This window comes from Pan troglodytes, chromosome 5 (genome assembly GCF_028858775.2).
Source record: "Pan troglodytes isolate AG18354 chromosome 5, NHGRI_mPanTro3-v2.0_pri, whole genome shotgun sequence".
In the NCBI taxonomy this organism is placed as follows: domain Eukaryota; kingdom Metazoa; phylum Chordata; class Mammalia; order Primates; family Hominidae; genus Pan; species Pan troglodytes.
In genome coordinates, this window is record NC_072403.2 from 100849966 (window position 1) to 100869500 (window position 19535).

General features: G+C 34.4%; 1 protein-coding gene across 5 annotated transcripts in view; it reads right to left on the bottom strand.

Moving 5' to 3' along the window:
- Positions 1–19535, bottom strand: part of RNGTT (RNA guanylyltransferase and 5'-phosphatase) — a 361923-nt gene that overhangs the window by 242400 nt on the left and 99988 nt on the right. For all 5 annotated transcript variants that reach the window (XR_010157739.1, XM_518633.7, XM_003311379.6 and 2 more), the window contains exons 9-11: positions 9963–10098; positions 6082–6153; positions 682–846 (exon numbers count right to left, since the gene is read on the bottom strand). Coding sequence is in view for 4 of the 5 variants with exons in the window: in XM_518633.7 (XP_518633.3) it covers positions 682–846; positions 6082–6153; positions 9963–10098 (373 nt within the window). In the remaining variant the exon portion in view is untranslated. The remainder of the gene's footprint in view (positions 1–681; positions 847–6081; positions 6154–9962; positions 10099–19535) is intronic.

The following is a 19535-nucleotide window of genomic DNA, read 5'->3' on the forward strand; positions in this document are numbered from 1 at the left end:
CCTCCCGAGTAGCTGGGACTATAGACATGCGCCACCACACCCGGCTAATTTTTGTATTTTTAGTAGAGACGGGTTTCACCATATTGGCCAGGCTGGTCTTGAGTTCCTGACCTTGTGATCTGCCTGCCTTGGCCTCCCAAAGTGCTGGGATTACAGGCATGAGCCACCGAGCCTGGCCTTAGTATATGATTCATTTTAAGTGGAAACAACAAAAATACTAAAAGAAAACCTTCAATGTATGTGTGTGTGTGTATATATCTATATATATATATCTGTATATATATATACATACACATATATATAAATGTATCTTTTTAATAAGAGTACGTACCAAACACTTTACCTTCAGGATGTGTAGGAGCAGGCCTAATGATTTTCATTCAATACAGTTCTATGTTGCTTATAGCTTTTTAAAAAACGTAGTATGACCAATGACCATAAAACAAAAACTATTATGAGAAAAAGGGAAACAGCCTAGTTTCAGGTGCCACCACTGAGAATCTTATTCAAGAGAAAAAGCCTAGGAGTCGTACCATGTTTGGCCAAAACAGTTCTATACCCAATTCGAGTATTTTCTGACAAAGTCAAGACAACTGGGCAGCAAAATGTCATTCATATTCATCTTGTAAGCTGAATTATGAGACATTATTAGCACTAATTTAAAAAAAAATTAAACTTTACCTTTCTTGAAGTACAGATGTCAAAAAACGGCTTATTTCTGACGCTAAATGGTTCCTGTGTTTTGTCAATGAGCCCAGTCTTCATTTTTTCGTGTCGAGGACTTATAATTTCTCGTTCTATACACTGCAGACGAACATTAAAATCACAATCTCCAACGGGCTGTGACTGAATTAAATAAAGAATTAGTTAAATTTCAACACTAACAACTATTTTATCAGCATAATTATCAAGGCTGCCACAATGTACATAATAGTCTGTGTAAACAGCATCCTCTGGAGTTATTCAGTGCACAGCGTGCACAAACATATATACCAACCCTAATAATTAGTTTGACTAACAATACAACTATCTAAACACACAGACTTATTTTAAAATACAACTGTATAAAACAGTATGAGAAAGTGGCACAATTCTACTGTAAGTTGATCGAAATATTTCACATCTAGGCCGGGTGTGGTGGCTCACACCTGTAGTCCCAGCACTTTGGAAGGCTGAGGCAGGAGGATCACATGAGCCCAGGAGTTTGAGGCTAGCCTGGGCAACAGAGCAAGACCACCACCTCCAAATTTTAAAAAATAAAAAATAAAATAAACAATTTCACATCTGAATTAAAGTATTAATATACTTACTACTTATAGGTACAGAATCATTTTAAAATAGAAAAAATATATACTCACTAGTCTTTTTTAATTATTTATATAAATTAGTTGAAACCCTTTAACAGTACCCTATTACAGTATAAAAACTAAAATCCACAGAATTCAGAAAAGTACAAGCGAGTAACACACCAAAATAGGTCGCACAGTTACCTACAATGTTTTTTGTTGTTTAAAGTGCTAATGCTATAGACATCAGCAAGTAGAAGACATGTATCAAATACACCCTCAACTCTGGAAGCTAACACAGAAGTTTACATAATATGTTCAAAGTTATACAGTTATAAAGAAATAGTACTCTCCCTCAAATACACTTTCCCTTGAATGTTCTTAAAGCATATATAGTTTGAACTGTAAAATAAAAAGTACATGAACACTTTTGTATGAATTGAGGATAAGTCTCGTCCTATCCATGTGGCATATACAAACACAGTTATAACATATTATCTGGTTGACAGTAACCCAGATTAGTAATTATCGCTTCAATGGCACATAAGCTACTCTTTTACTTTGCAACTGGACACACCTTAAGTGCATTTTTCCCCCATCTTTTCTGTCTTTTTCCTCTTCTCCAATGTATATTCTCCAACCTAACATTTACTCAACCTAATGTTTACATAGGGGTGGCAGCACTTGCTTAAGGAGTAAACATTAAATATACCTTGGGGATATCTTTTTCTCAACTTTAGAAGGATGACAACTTTGATATTCAGCAAAGAATAAGGAGAGAGACAAAGTGAGTGAGAGGTATGAGGTAGCACACGTTCTCTTTACATAAAGGCATACAACCATCTGTAAAGGATATTTATTGGGGAAATGCTAGTAAATAACCATACAGTCCATGTGTCATCTCTTCTATGCAATCAACATCATCAACAAGGTTGAAAAATCTAAAACGTTAGGCTGGTTTATTAGAGTTATTAAAAGAATTCAGACACCTATAAAATTAAAGTAGAATAAGTAAGCCCTCTTTTATGTTCTAAAAAAAAAAAAAAAAGTCTAACAACTGTTAAAACATATGTAAATGTCTAAATTCCCTCCTAGAAGCTTTCTACCTTTATACATAAATTCACCAAACTTCAAGAATAGACTGAAAGCAAGTTCACCTTCAAATCCACAATGCCTATGGGCAAAGTTAAGCTCTCAACAGATAGGTGTTGAATTACTGAGAAGAGACTACAGGAAACACTCAATAATTACTGACTAGCTTGTCTCCCTGTTTTCAGTTCTTACTCCCTTCAAAACACTATCCATGCTGCCACTAGTTATCTTTCAAAATAGTAAAAGTATGTTCATATCATTACTATAATGAAAACCCTTTAACAATGCCTTATTACATAAAGAACTAAGTTAAAATGCCGTATTCAAGTAATCTGGCCCTCTACTTAACAATCCATTCTCATTTTTTGCTATGTCCCACACCTTACCATCCGTCAAGTATACTAACAGGCCAGGTGCAGATGGCTCACACCTGTAATCCCAGCACTTTGGGAGGCTAAAGCGGGCAGATTGCTTAAGGCCAGAAGTTCGTGACCAGCGTAGCCATCATGGCAAAACCTCATGTATTTGTATTTTTGTGCTAAAAATACAAAAATTAGCTGGGCGTAGTGGCACACACCTGTGGTCCCAGCTACTCAGGAGGCTGAGGCACGAGAATTGCTTGAACACGGGAGGCAGAGGTTGCTATGAGCTGAGATCATGCCACTGCACTCCAGCCTGGGCGACAGAGGAAGACTGTCTCAAAAAAAAAAAAAATGTATGCTAACAAACCATCTAATGCTCCTGACCTCCATGACTCAATCCTTCAAAACTAATTTGTGTCACTTTCTCGGTCTGCAATTCCACGCTTCAGTGACTCAACTATACCCAGGGAAGTTGGAATACTCTCACCTCTCTAATACCACTATATCTTTTATATACCTTTGTTATGTTTATGATTTTAAAGTTATAATTATTTCTTTACATTTATATTTCATCAATAGTCTGCAAATTTGCTTTAATTTTATATCCAATCTAAACACATATCCTAACAAATACATTTAAAAATGCCTATTTTTTAAAAATGTGTATACATACACAACTGTAAAATATTACAAAATGTTACGTTTTTAATGTAAAATGTTATAAAACAGACAAAATAAAATATTAAATTTTTTTTTAAGTTCTCCTGTGTTCTTCCCAAATTCCAATGAAACGCTGTGCAAATGGCCTTCTTTGAAAGCCAGTACACTAGCATGTGAATTCTTTAAAGGCAAGAAATTATGTCTCATTCATCTTTGTATACCCAGTACATATGTACTTGACATATAAAAGATGATCGATGCTGAGAGTCAGAGGGTGAGAAAAAAAGATGATTGATGAAATTCTTTCTGGAAAAGCTAATAAACTAAGGGACTGAAAAGATTTTAAATATTAATCCAAAAAAAATCTTTTTTCTAACAGTGGCCCTGATTTGGTGATACAAAATAAATAATATTGTTAATCACCCATAAAGACTCCATAGTAAATTAAAGAATTAAATATACGATACTTGCAATTATAAATGCATCCCAATATCAGAAATGTAAAAATATACATGGCTTAAAATCATAAAATATGGTAATAGGCACACAATAAATATGTATTGAATAAACAATTATTGACCTAAAGACAAAAAGCATACCAATCATTTTTAGAATAAAATATAGATTAATTTCTTAAACAAAACAAAAAGTATAATATTTGGGAAGGTCTGATGAGATTGACTTTATTAAAATTTAAAGCTTCTGCGCATTAATAAACACTGATTTGGAAAACATATTGCCACACATATAACCAGGAAAGGACTAGAATCTAGGAAAGATAATTGACTCCTACATATTAAGAAGAAAAAAAAGAGACAGAAAACCAAATAGAACAAACTTGCAATTAAGTTACAAAAGAAAAATACAAACAAATAAAAATAAACCTCAGAAATATGTCCAACTTCATTGGTAATCAGGGAAAAAAATAGACAACCAAATAGGAAAAACAGAAGATTGTATATAAGATTATACAAACTTGCAATTAAATCATATAAATTCCAAACAAGTAAAAAAAAAAAAAAATAAGAAATATGTTAAACCTTGTTAGTAATCAAGGAAAAGCAAATTAAAACAGGATGATACCATTTCACACACATCAAATTGGTAATAATATAAATGTGTGATAAAACGAACTTTGGCAAACTGAAACAACTATTTCTGAGAGAAATTTAGCAATGCAGATAATATAGCTGAAGCTGCTGATTTAATCACCATCTCCATGATACACTAATGACAGAATAGAGTTTTTAAAAACACTTCCCAGGTAATTACATTCCAAGAATGAGAACAACTGTCCTAGCGAAATTTTCACATGAGCACAACAAAAAAACATAAAATTGTTCAATATAGTAGTAATATAAAAGCAAAAAATGGAAACCTTAATGTTCATCAAAAGGAAAAAGGATAAATTCTGTATATTTATACAATTTAATACTCAATGGTAATTAAAGTGAATGAACTAAATCTAGACATATTAGTACAAATAAATCTCAACATTATCTTGTTGAGCAAAGGTCAGCAAAGGTATAGTACAATAACATTTATATAACACCAGAAACCTTGCAAAAGAATATCATATATATTTCATGGATACACACATAGGTAGTAAAAGTATCTGAAACATTCATGGGAACAATAAACACACCAAATTCAGGGTAGAGGCTGATTCTGGGCAAGAAATTTGAGATTAGGAGAGAGGTGTAACTAAGAAACTTCTATTGGATTCGTAATGAATCATGTCTTATTAAAAAGAAAGTGGACCAAAAGTATGAAGTTTTAACAAATCTAGCTGGTCAGTACATGAGTATTCCTTATATTATTTTTCAGACTCTTCTATATGGTGAAATTTTTCATATTTTTAAAAAGTATTAGAAAACTGCTATCTAAGAGACAGTACTCAGCTAAGAAGTGAGAGTAAGCCCAGACTGAACATGTATTAAAGCAGAGCTCAGTGTCAAGAAGTAAAGGAGACAGAACTTCCCTACTCACAAAGAAACAAAGCCACCCCGCCACCCCTTATGTCTAGTTATAGGCCAATGAATGTTATTCCAAGATCTGTGATAAGATTAAGCCAGTTCTGGAAAGCATTACTTATGAGGAATACAGTCAAATAGAACAAAATAAAACTTGATGTTTTCTGGCCCTGAGGCTCTTAAATTTGAAGCTCTTTGTTTTAAATACAGAATTTCAATCAAAAAATTAGATGTGTGCATTAGAAATGTCCAGAAAAAAAATGCCTTTTAATAACCTGGATTAATGCAATCCTGAATTAATACTGCAATTTATTACCCATTCAACAGCTCATAATCCGTTTCTCTTTTGTTTTGTTGCTGTTTTGGTGACAGAAATAAACTCATGAGATTTAAAAGAAAAAAGTCAAGTACAGGATAATTAAAATCAGAAATGTTCATTTTATGAAATGCTGTCTTATTTTATCAGAGTTATGCCATTATTCTTTACTCACTTGCAAGTTAAAGAAACCTAAAACAAAGAAATGTGTGAAAATTAACAATAAGAGCAAGAAAAGGAGATATAAAAGGATTAAAAAAAAGATACCCAGTGAGTAACCTGAGTCACAAATTTTCTTTCCTACTATCTCTAAGGCAGCACCAAAGACTATTGTCAAAAATACATTCATTATTTCAGTAATAACTTGTATTTTATAAATTATAGGTACTTACATTGAATTTAATTATGTCATATATCAAATATCTAGGAACAGCCTGTCCATTTACTCTGTCAATAATCATCTCCTTGAAAGAGAAAAGAAGGTAAGTTTCTTCATACTTTAATAACAATTTTTTTAATTTAATTGAAATATGGCATACACACAGTAAGCACATAAACCATAAATATACAACTTGATGAAATTTCAAAGTGAACACACTTGTACCCAGATCATATCAATAAACTGTTAGCCCCCCATCCCCATCATGCATTTATTCTATACTGAAATAGAATCACCTGACAATATCTCATCATATTTTTCATATTTGAATTTCCATGCTACATTTTGCTTTATGCTTGAATTACTAAGTGACAATTAAGGGTAGGAAGACTACAAATTTTAAATTCTAAACGTCAGGATCTTTTTTAAAAATATTTTTGTTTAATCATTAATGCTTTAAATTTTGTTATACACCAATTACTTTAATCATAAAATCTATGACAATAAATGGCATCCTCATTATAGATTTAATTCCCATGTGAGCCATGTGGCCTTTCTTGGTTTCATACCACTTTACTAGGCTTTGTTCAAAGGGAACAGGGCAAGAGAGTATGAACAGATCACTGCAAATCTACCATAGCCATTAAAAAGTCAAAAAAAATGCAGTCTGACAGAACAAGATAAGGACATTAAAGGATGACTACAGGTATAAAATGCAGTGTTACATAAAATTTTAATTATTAATATGTTTTTGACCTAAAATTATTTTTCTTTCCTCATATTCTTACTAGGAAACCAGATAGGTTTTCTTGCTATCTAATTTTATAACAGAAATTCCATGTACAACCATCTAAAATTACAAAAAAAACACACTGATTTAGGAAAAATATATTTTGTTGTTGTAAGAAAGCATTACCTAAGCCTAAGTACAAGGAGTGTAGTTATTTCTACTTGAAGAATAAGAGAAAGTTTGGTAATAAGGTACATGACCATTAGCTGCATCCTGAAAGATGGAGAGTATATTTTCCAGCAGGATAGTGGATAGGCCAAATGGTATAACAAAGGCATGAAATTGTCCAAAGCTGAGTATTTGTGATTAGCAATCACAATCAAAGATGAGACTGAAGACACAGGCACGCTTCAGATATAAAGAATATTATATTGAATAGTTTGGCTTTTGTGCTATGAATAACAGGGAACCACTGAAGGGTTTTCAAAACCTGTGGGCCTTCAAGGCTCATCTCTGTAACTCATTCCTTGAAATCTTTCATATAAGGCTCCCTTGGTTCTAATCATCACAGTCCATATAGGTGATGAAATGGTCTGGAATTAGATAGTGGTCTTGATTTTATGACCTTCTGGAAAAGACTAAAAACCACTAGATTGAACATCTTAAAATAGTGAATTTCATAGTATGTAAATTGTATCTCAATTTTTTTTAAAAAAAGAACTAAATTAAAAAAAAAGAAAGAAATCCTAAAAGCAGTTCTTCAGATTGAAGAGGAATAACAGAACCCCAGATACATAACATATATTAAATGTCAGCTATATACATATTGGTTATACATGTTATATAATTATTAGCACAACAAAGTTACTAAAAGGATATTTCCTTTTAACATCAAAATATAAAATGTCATCTCTTGATTGTTTATTTTTTCTAAGTTTACAGACTTTCTAAAATTTCAACAATAAGCATGTAGTGTTTTATAAAAAATTAATAGTTGAAAAAGACATGGAATTTTTCCAAAATTCTTGCCATTAACTTTAATGATTAACTGCTATATTCTTATCTTAGTCTCAATATTAAATTGATTAAATTTCACTGATGTGTTTCAAGTGAATTAATGCAGTATTTCTAAATTCCTATTTTCCACGTTTTATAGGTCAAAGAACATAGTTAAGCAAAGCAAAACAAAAGCTTCAATGCTCACATCTGACAGTCAGACAATTAGGTGGTTTGAATTATTCTTGGATTTGGAATTTTACAAAAACAATTTGCACATGAAAATGTAGAAGAAACAGGAAACTACAGGACTGTTTTAATTAACTAACCAAAAAAAACAGATATGGCAACTATAATTCTAGCCCAAGTAAATTGACATCATGAATCATACTGCTATTTTTAAAACTTCACAAGAATCTATTATGCTGCTCTCAGTTATCCAAGTTTGAGGTGAAATAAATAGTATTGCTAAGTTAAATCTGTAGATGGTTAAATATCTAATTTTTAAGCATTATTTCCTACCTAGAATGCCCTCAGCCCACGTCCATCAAAAATCTTTCTATAGAAATCTTTCTGTTTCTAATGCCAACTCCTACACAAAACATATTTAGTTCCTGACTAACTAGATGTGATTTATTTCTCCTCTAAACTACCTCAGGACTTAAATACCTATCTTTGGGTTATTGTTTTATTCAAAGGTCTCTTCCATCATTACCATTCATTCTCCACCCTGCTCAATTAAGCAAAATGTTTCAAGGGTGAGGCCTTCTCCTCAACCCTCTAAGCAATACCCGTACTCTTGGTATAGCAACTCATAATAGGCACTCAACAAACATTAGTTCAATTATAAACTATACTAAACTTTGACAAATGCTATTACTTAAGTCTTTTCCTTTCTTATATTTTATTAATTATAATGCTTAAAAAAGTACCTTAAATAAAGATAACAAAAACTAAAATGTTCCTGCTGTTCCCATGAACCAACTACCAGAGCTGCCACAAATGACTATGACTTTTATGTACTATACAACTCCAAGGGTGCCAGTCACATTAACTATGATAGTTAAATCTATACACATATAGATACATATACATGTACATATGTATATATATCATTTTTATTAGAAAGTGGTATTTTGTTACTCATGCTGTCATAGGAATGAAAATTTACTAGATACAGGAAAAAATACAAAAATCAAAATGTCCAACAAAAGGGAACTGGTTAAATAAATTACAGAACTATTTCTCAAACTTGCCTAATTACAATCACTTGGTCACTTGTACGGACATGTAGGCCCCTGGGAGATTCCAATTCATATGGTCTAGGATATGCTATTGGAAAGGGTCATATTTTAAACAAGCAATTTTTTAACCCTACAATTTTCACAGTCAAGATAGTTTGGAAACCCCAATTTATGGTCTCTATATACACAATGGTAAACCATTCAGACATTTATGTGAAAAAGATGTCCAAAACACATTGCTAAGTGTGGGGAAAAAGACAAGTTACTAGCCACATGTAACATTTGTTTCTCTTCATGCAAAATTATATAACTATCCATATGTATACATATTTGACCAGAGCACTCATTTAACACCCTTCACATATCTTTAACAAATTTCTCCACCAAAGAAAATATCTCAAAGTCTTACTTATGCTCAAAGATTCAGTTGGCAGATCTCTCTTTAAGAGGACCTTAATTCAATATAAGTATACATAAGAAATAAATGAAATTTAACATCCTAATAAAAGTTAGATTTGGCTGGGCGCAGTGGCTCATGCCTGTAATCCCAGCACTCTGGGAGGCTGAGGCGGGTGGATCACGAGGTCAGGAGTTCAAGACCAGCCTGACCAACATGTGAAACCCCTTCTCTACTAAAAATCCAAAAATTAGCCAGGCGTGCTGGCACATGCCTGTAATCCCAGCTACTGGGGAGGCTAAGGCAGGAGAATCACTTGAACCCAGGAGGCAAAGGTTGCAGTGAACCGAGCTCATGCCATTGGACTCCAGCCTGGGCGACAGAGACAGACTCTGTCTCAAAAAAAAAAAAAAAAACAAAAGTTAGATTTCATTCGAAATTTCTTAACCAACAGAAATACACATTTACTTACAAGGAAAAGAAAAATGGCAATGTTTAATTTTATAGTATACATAAATATGACTTACGCCATCCAAGAGAGTATTTGATAAATGCATACGAAGATCTTTACGAAATGGAAATTCCAGATTTGAAACATGAAATACTGAATTGTCTCTATCAATCATAAAAACTTCATTTGTGCCATCAATCAACATCATGTACCTGTAAATAAAACATTAAAAAGCTAACATTTACAGTATAATATCAAGAACAGGGTCATGAGAAATAACATACTGGTTTTCCACAGACCTTAAACATCTGTAGACTAATGTTCACTAGAGTCTCTCTATCATGTAGATTAAAGTATCACAAACAATATTTTTTTTTTTTTTTTTTTTTGGAGACAGAGTCTTCCTCTGTTGCCCAGGCTGGATGGAGTACAGTGACACAACCTTGGCTCACTGCAACCTCCGCCTCCTAGGTTCAAGCAATTCTTGTGCCTCAGCCTCCAGAGTAGCTGGAATTACAGGTGTGTGCCACCATGCCCAGCTAATTTGTTTGGTTTTTTTTTCTTTTTTTTAGTAGAGATGGGGTTTCACTATGTTGGTCGCGAACTCCTGGCCTCAAGTGATCTGCCCACCTCAGCCTCCCAAAGTGCTGCGATTACAGCGATGAGCCACCACGCCTAGTCCACAAATAATAATTTTTTTAACTTTTTTCATTTCCTATAGAAAACACAGAGTATAGGGAATTCTAAGTTTTTTATGGAGATAATGTGATGTTCAGGAGTAACCTTATGAATCCATCCTAACAGAGAATGGTTCTCTAATTTTTATGAGATCTTAAACATTGAAGCCTTTCAAAGTTTACAAAATACACATATACACATATATAAATGTATTTTACTAGCTCAATAACTATATGGATTAGGTATTCTCTCCACTTCAAAATAGAAAAAAGCAGTGAAAAACATTAAGTGATTTGCCATTTGCCAGACTTTAAATTATCCAGTGCTCTTTCTACCATACCTGTTAGCAAAACAGCTAATCCCTCTCTTTGAATCAATATCATGATATAGCCAGATACCACAATATCAGGTTTAACTTTTCTTCTCATTTATGACTATAAAATTAAAATATTTTTAAACACAGCCATAAGATTTTCAATTATCTCTTATCTTCTTAAACTCAATCAATATATGGGGGAATTCATACACTTAACAACCTGTCATTCTTCAAACGGTTAGGTTATCATCACTGATTTCCCATCAGCAAATCAAGAATGGAGTTCTATTTCACACCACATATAAAGTCCAGATGGATTGATGTTGAAGACATTACAGTCTGGGAAGCTATGCTACCAAATGGATAATAAGAAGACTTGGGGTGAAAATGAAGATCAAATCCAAGAACCAAAGTCTTCAAAGAATGAGAAAAAATTTATAGCAAAAAAGATTAGAAAGTTAAAAGGCATAAGCCTCAAAGAAACAGAATCATTTTGTTAGGCTGTTTTTGTTTGGTGTTTGGTGTTAAATGAAAGACTGGAAGAAGAGTGGTCTGGAGGTACCAACGAAAATGAAAGAGAACACTGACCAGACTGTCCAACCTCCTACCTGCAAAGTACCTGAGGTATGTCCAAAAAAAAGGCAGCAACGACTGAAAGATGCAGCTGAATCAAGTTAAGATTAGGGAACAGAAGAAATATTACATGAAGAGATGCAAGCTAACAGAGTATATGGAAGCTAATACAATAGTGGATAACTGGCTAACCACAAACCAATGTTCTGAAGAGCAAAGTACACATGTTTAGGATAGGTGAGGAGAAATAGGAGAGCTGATGAAGGGAAAACAAGTGTACAAACAAAATGGAAAAGAGCAGCATGGAAGACCAAAGGGGCTTATGTTTTTGGATTAGATTGTGAAGTATGTTGTTCTTCGCTGTTTCCAAAATAATCAGTTCCAAAAAAAAAAAAGTGAAAAAAGAAAAAGGAAAGGAAAAAAGGCAACATAATAGAAAAAAATTTTTTTAAAGTTTTAATAATAATGATAATTAGTTCCAGCAGGTGTCTGGGGAGCAGATGGAGAGCTCAGGCCCTTGCTATAATAGCTGCAGCCCTAGTAGATGGGGAGTGTGGGGACTCAGGTTTCACCAGGAAAAATAAATTCAGCCTCAGTCTGGACTGACTGTGTATCTGAAAGACTCCTAGACCAAATGCCAGGCCAGCTGGCACACAGACAACAGGAATACTTAGTTCGCAAGACCCTCTGGCACATGCTTTTCAAACGCAGCAATTCCTGGTGGATAGAGAGAATCTAAGCTACTTGGAAGAAGTAAGCTTTGCCTTGGATTATGTTTCAAAAGGAATTTAAATCAACAAAAGGGAAGATCAAATAAAAAGCAATGATGACATCATCTGCAAAAATGGCATGGAAGACACACAACCCATCATGTTGTTAAGGACTTAGGCTGGCATTTTGCAAAGCTGATATTCACCAAAAGGGTATTTCAAGGCAAATAAGTTAGGAAACCACTGTATCTTTCTCTTAGAACGTCAAGATATATATTAGGATATTTAAAGTTATGATAAAATATATAAATAAATCTGTTCATCTTATTTAGTCCATTGTTTCCTAAACTTAATCCTGATATCTGTTAAAATTTGACAGAATTGGTATTCTATACTTACAATTTGAGAAAAGCTGACTTAAGCTAATAAATGTTAGAATTCAGAAAAAAGAAATGGTTTACACTCTTATGATCATGTAATAATGATAACTGAAATTATATTTCCCCTTTCACTGACTGCCCAGAAGTTGAGAATTTTTAATTTAATGTTTAAACACAATAGGTATTATCCCAGGGTGAAGATGTATTTATTTTACACACACACACACACACACACACACACACACATCTTAGTATCAGACCTTTTCTTTTAAATCAAGTAGAGTATCAATCAAAAGAAAATATTTTCTATGCACACATGTGTATAAACAGATTTAAAAGACTAAGGAAGAAAAAGCTTTAGAGGACGGGATTTACAAAAGGATAGCTTCTGCATCTGCAGAAACACCAGAGAAATTATTTAGCACTTGGTATTTAGGGATTCTTCTGCACACATAAATTTTCAGGCTTTGGAACACAAGTTCCTGAGCTATGATTTTTAGTTTGAACTCCAGTCATTCCAAATCATATGTTCTTTTGTTATGTGATACTAACAAAAAGTAATGAGCTATTTCATGTAAGGAATGTGGAAATATTTCCACATCACTCCAAAGTCCCTGAAAGCAGACAGATTCTTTAAAAAGAAGCAACTACCTCACAAACTGTCAGATACTGCCTTAGTATATAACTATGATGCAATATAATTTCTTATTAATTAGGAAATTATCTCAACTGCAAATTTTATATTCAGAATTATCAATAGGTATTTGTATTACATTCATTCATTCCCATTAAAAGGCAAAATTTAATTCAGTATACGTTTCCCAGATAGAAAATGCTAAAGTATATAAACCAAAGGTATATGGATTACAGAAAAGCCAGATGTATAGACTACTTTACTGTAAATGCAGGTTTTCTACCAAAACTGGAAATAATCTTTCAGAGCAGTTGCTGAGATGTGAGATATATAATTAAGTAAAACAACCAAATATACATTAATAAAATTAGGAAGTACATAATTAAAGAGAAGGAAAACTGACAGAAAACAATGGTAACTAATACCACCTTAGAGTCCTAATTCACATTCCTCCCAGTAGTCTGAGAGTAAAATGGTCCTTAAACTCCTGGTAATTTAAAGTTATCACCAATTTAGACCCAACTCTGATCATCAATTTAGGAATTTATCTTATACTCTATGAAGGCAGAAATCCTATCTATTTTGTTCCTTCTCACAGCTTAAGTATCTTGCACAGTCTACCTGAATACACACTAAAGGAAGGCACTCAATATTTGTTACGCAAAGCTGTATGTACAACAAAGTTCATTGTAATATTTTATAACAGTGAAAGGATAAAAACTCAAATGTCCATCATTCAGCAAATAGGTAAAATAAATATTGCGTATTCATGTAAAAGCATACTAGTCAAGTATTTTTTAAACAATGATAAAAATATTCATTAATATGGAAAGAGATTTACAATATATTTAGTGGGAAAAAAGCAAGTTTAAAACCAGAATACATTAAATAATTACAGAGGAAAGGAGGAGGACAAAACTGTATGTATATCGTAAATATAGAGTAAAGCCTATACCAAAATAGTAAGAGCTGCCCCATCTCTATGTATTAGAATTATCAATGATATTTGCTTTCCTCATTAAGCTTTTCTGTACTTTCAAAATTTTTAGAAATAAACACAAATTGCTTTTAGACGCAGGGGGCAAAATTAAAGCTTTACAAGGGGGAAAAAAGCCACCAAGCCAGAAATGTAGTCTATAATCAGACCCAGAGAAACATTTTCCCTTTGCAAAGTGGCAATGAATTAAGACAGGATTCTAACCCTTGTTCTTTGTACCACAGTGGCTTCAAAACAACAGATATTCCTCTTCTTCTATCATACAGCCTCCATACTAGAGCATTTTGATGGGCAATAAAAACAGAAAAGCTGATCGTTTACATTGATTTATTTCACCACCATCTCTATCTCTATCCATTTTTCCTAGCCCCTATCAAACTTATTATGGCTTTTCTCTTAAATTTTTTAATCAATTATTTTTTAAAATATAAGTTAAAGGGCCGACCTGGAGCCAGTCTAGATGCTAGGCAGTACTAGATGCTAGGGTTATAACAGCAAATGGCACAGACTCTCTTCTCAACTTCACATCATTTACACTCTTAAAAAGAAAACAAGATATTAAATAATTCCAACCATAATACATATTAGAACAGTGAAGTAGAAGCTATTACAGGAGCCTACAAAGGTAGAGCCTGTCAGAGTTTGGAGATCATGGAAGGCATTCCAGAGGAATTCATGCATAGCTGATAATAACAACAGGTTACACTTACTGAGCAATTACTATGTTCTGAAGAAAAGAGCACTTTTATTAACTCATTTATTAACTCATTTAATCCTTACAACAACCTCACCAGGTCAGTAAAATTATCATCCCCATTTTCCAGATGAGGAAACTGAGACATTGCCCAATGTCATAACGCTGACACAACGGCAACGCTGATATTAAAACTTAGACAATAGTTTGTTTGTACATCCTCTACAGTATACTACCCCTCACATTCAATATGTAGGTGTCAACCCAGCACAGGCTGTAATGTGAGAGAAGAAGAGAAATGAGGGATGGGAGGGTTGGAGTACACAGACTAGTAGGTGCAATGTCCTTCAGACAAGATAGAATGCAGCAATGTTCTGGTAACTAAAAAAGGTTCAGAATACTCAAGTGTAAAGAGAAAGCAGGAAAATGGTATGGAATGAGACTAAAGAAGTAACAGACAAATAGGAATTATGAAAACTTTTTTTTTTTTCTGAGACAGGATCTCACTCTGTCACCCAGGCTGGAGTGCAGTGGTGTGAACATAGCTCACTGCAGCCTCAAACTCCTGGGCTCAAGCAATCCTCCCACCTCAGCCTCCAAAAGTGCTGGGATTACCGGCATGAGTCACCGTACTCAGTCTGAAAATCTGTTTAATCCCCCCACCCCCAGCTACCAGTTATTTTAACTTTTTTTTTTAACTTTATCTTAGAAAACAAAAAACTACTTGTATGAGACAAACAGAAACCATAATGCAGAATTCAAACCCAGGAGATATATATAATACAGCACATTGGTTACAAAGATACTGGAAAGCTGAGAACACAGAACAGGAAGGCTGAAATAACTCAGAGATTAATAGTTGCAGGAAGCACTATGACCCGCAGGACTAGGGGAACAAAATGAAAGAGGTCTGTTATTGAAAAGCTAGGAGCTTGGAAGAAAAGCATTATAGGGCTATGCCTGGAAGAAGGTGAAACAGGTCCATGTGGCAGAATGCTCTAACCTCTAAGGAGGTGGCCACAAATGGCCCTGTAGCTTAAGTTTGAATCCCTATGAACAGGTGTCCAATAGAGGATGGTCAAACCACTAAGGGAATAAAGTCCAGCAGGTTAGGAAGTGATACAAGTGGCATTCTATCTACCTAGGATGCCTTGCCCAGAAGCTGGTATCTCTGAGAGGAAACAGCGAGACTGGTGCAGAGAGTGACAAAAGAAGTTGGAGAATGGAGTAATAGTTGTCCTTTGCTATTGGAGGTGTCCTTACAGAAACTGGGAATAAGAGTAGTCCCTTCTCTCACCTTCCAAATTCCTGCCTGTGCTCCCAGTGGTAAAACTCAACACGAAGCAAGCTGGCAAGGGAGTCTGGGAAATGTAGGTTGCAAAGTCCCAGCCCCTAACACAGAATAAAAGGGTGGACTCGAACTGAGAGATGGGAGGTAAATAAATGCAGACCACTAAAATGTTTTAAGCAAACTAATGACATAATCTCACCTGCATTTTTAAAAGTTCATCACCACATAATGTATACCCCAAAAGAATAGGGGTCAATCTGTAAACAAGAGAAATTATAAGGCCTCTGTAATAGACCATGTGAGAAATCACAGTGACTACAACAGTAGTAACAATAATTTTAGAGATAAATAGATAAACTCAAGATATTCAAGTTGCAGACTGACAGTAATTCAATATGCTATTTACTGGATATGTGACTGAGAAAATGAGAGAAGTTCCGAGTTCTGGCTTCAGGAACTGGGCATATTTACTGAGCCATGGGGCATTTAAGAAGGAAGCAGTAATTGTCCCATTTTGTTTGGAAGAAACGATGGACACCATGAGTTTAGATGGAAACCAAAGGCCCAGATTTTCCCTACCCCTAGCAGGCTGGAAATAGGCTCAGGATCTAGACCAGACTATCCATGTTCCTTTCCCAAAACTTTTAACTTGAGTGACAGAGGCACAAGAATAGTTGCAGAATTATTTATAGCAACAGCAAAGACACTGTCAGCAAGTGCTAATGGTGGCTTCCTAATCAAAGTGTTCCTGTGCCCTGACCTTGGCTCTGGTCCTTGCTGCTGGCTTCCCTTGATTCCTATCCATTTTCCAAAAGTGGTTCTCCTTATTTATTCCGTTGCATAAATTAGCCAAAGTTGATTTCTATTGCTTACAGTCAAGAAGGCTAAGCATAGTGATACACGTCTGTAATCCTAGCACTCTGGGAGGCCAAAGCGGAGAATCACTTGAGGCCAGGAGTTCAAGACTAGCCTGGCCAAGATAGTGAGACCACATCTCTATTTTTTTTTTAACTTTAAAAAAAAAAAAAAAACATGTTAATGGGTTTTTTGTTGTTGTTGTTTTTGCCTCAATATATAAAGCTAAATGTAAGGAGGTTTAACGTGCCTATGATGAAATCCCACTGTAATGTCCCTAACATATCCTTAATACCAAGGGTTACATAATACTAGCCCTTTACCTGGTAACTTCATGCCAAGAGACACACCATCTATTTACCATCCTTCAACATAGACAAGTGTATAATGCTAATTCTAGAGTTTACTTTCTCTGTACATCTTTTCTCTCATAAGAATTCACTACCAAACCTCTGCTGTTTCTATACAAGCTACCTTTCTTCTCATTTTTATTCCCAATAGAATTGGCACACAAGTCCCTGAAAGCTAATTCTCAATGTTGTATTAGTATACAGAAATAAATTCAAGTATACTAAAATTTCTTATAAAGAACATTCAGACCACTTTCCCAGACAGAATATATAAACCTTCCTCACATAGGAGCAGTTGGTCACACCATGCCCCCTACTCACCAACACCTGTCATGTGTTCAAAGAACAATACAAGAACAGCTGACTTGCCAAACTCCAACTTTCTTCCTTCCCCATGGGGCTCATGCACACTTTGCCTGTTTCTCTCATTACCTCACTGCTCAGTAAATTCTGCCTCTGATAACCTCTTTTGCAAGATATACCCATGTCTTCTTTAACCCATTTTTTCCTGTTTCTTTCAACTCTTTTTTTTAAATAAGAAATCTTAAGTATATTTTACAACTTTTTAAAAAGAAAAAACGTATTTCTCCTTCTCACCTCCTTTAACTTAGTTCCATTCATGAACCAACGAAAACTCTGATCAAAGCTAGTGACACTTCTGTATAAAGCAAAATTTAAAGTAATAAGTTGTTTAATCCATCTAGACAATAATCAGTGTCAAAACCCCTTTCACAACCTCCTTATATAATAGTCTCTATCTCCTTATCTTATAAAATCCAGTTTTCCCCAAAGTTTTTAAATTATTCAAAATAGTTTTCATAAACTTCTTATGTTACAATGGCAGTTTGCTTAATTACCAGTGTTGAAACAGTACATTTTGTCATTTTTCATAGTATATATACATAATAAGTAATTTAGCTACCTTAGGAATAAGCTTTAGAGGCTAGTTTAGGCACCTAATTATGATTTATACTATAATTCCATAGAAATACAGTCTAAACTTAATGAATCTCAGAAAAAGGCCAGATAATTTAAACATCATTTGTTTGCATCTGTGATATTGTGAAATACATATATATTTGTTCTTCAACCGTTTCCTGGCATACAAATCCTAAAATCCTCAGAAACACCAAAATGATGCTTTCTTGTATATTAATGAGTTGACTGATGGTTGGCAGCTCTAGGTAGCTTCGGGATGGGGACTAGGAAAGAACATGGCAAGATTAGAGTGTTGGGACTTTCAACACCACCCCACATCTTCTAGGAAGGAGAACGGGCTGAACATTAAGTTGATCACCAATGGTCAATGGTTTACTCCCTCACGCCTACATAATGAAGCCTCCATAAAAGACCAAGGACAGGGTTTGGGGAGCTTCCAGACAGCAGAACACGTGGAGGTTACTGGAGGGTGGCACATCCAGGGAGGACGTGAAAGCTCTGCACTCTTTTCCCCATGCTTCATCCTATGCATCTCTTCATCTGTATTCCTTGTAATATCCTTTATAATAAACCAGTAAACGTAAGTTTCCCTGAATTCTGTGAGTTGCTTTAGCAAATTAATTGAATCCAAAGAGGGGGTTGTGAGAACTCCAAATTGAAGCTAGCTGGTCAGAAGTTCTGGAGGCTAAGACTTGCAACTGTGTCTGAAGAGGGGGCAGTCTTGAGGACTTTACCTTATGTCATCTTCCCAGAAATTCAATGGACTCATATTAAGATCCTCAGTTTCACATTAACAAATTTAAAAGAACACACACATACAGTAACACTGTCTAACCATTTTTTGACTTTTTACTGCTGCTAACAGTCAGTGAAATGACAACATAGCTCTAACATAATCTCTTTACCAAAAACTATCAAAATTTTCATTCGGCAATATAACAGATTCTAACCCTACAGGTATTTTTGTTTTGACTTATTGATTCTGTAAGTACAGCAGGCCTCTTCAAAGGATGAGCTCTTCTTTCACACTCGTACCACATCAACTTAAAGTCATGAAACAGATGTGACTGATTATGGCTTTATGGTCTTAAATTCACTTTAAGCCCACAGCTCCCTTCTATTATGTGATCACTTACATGAACACAACAGTAATTAAGCAGACAACATGTATTATTTAATTTTAAATTGCAAAGCCTATTCACTTCTTCACCAATTTAATTGTCAAATTAATC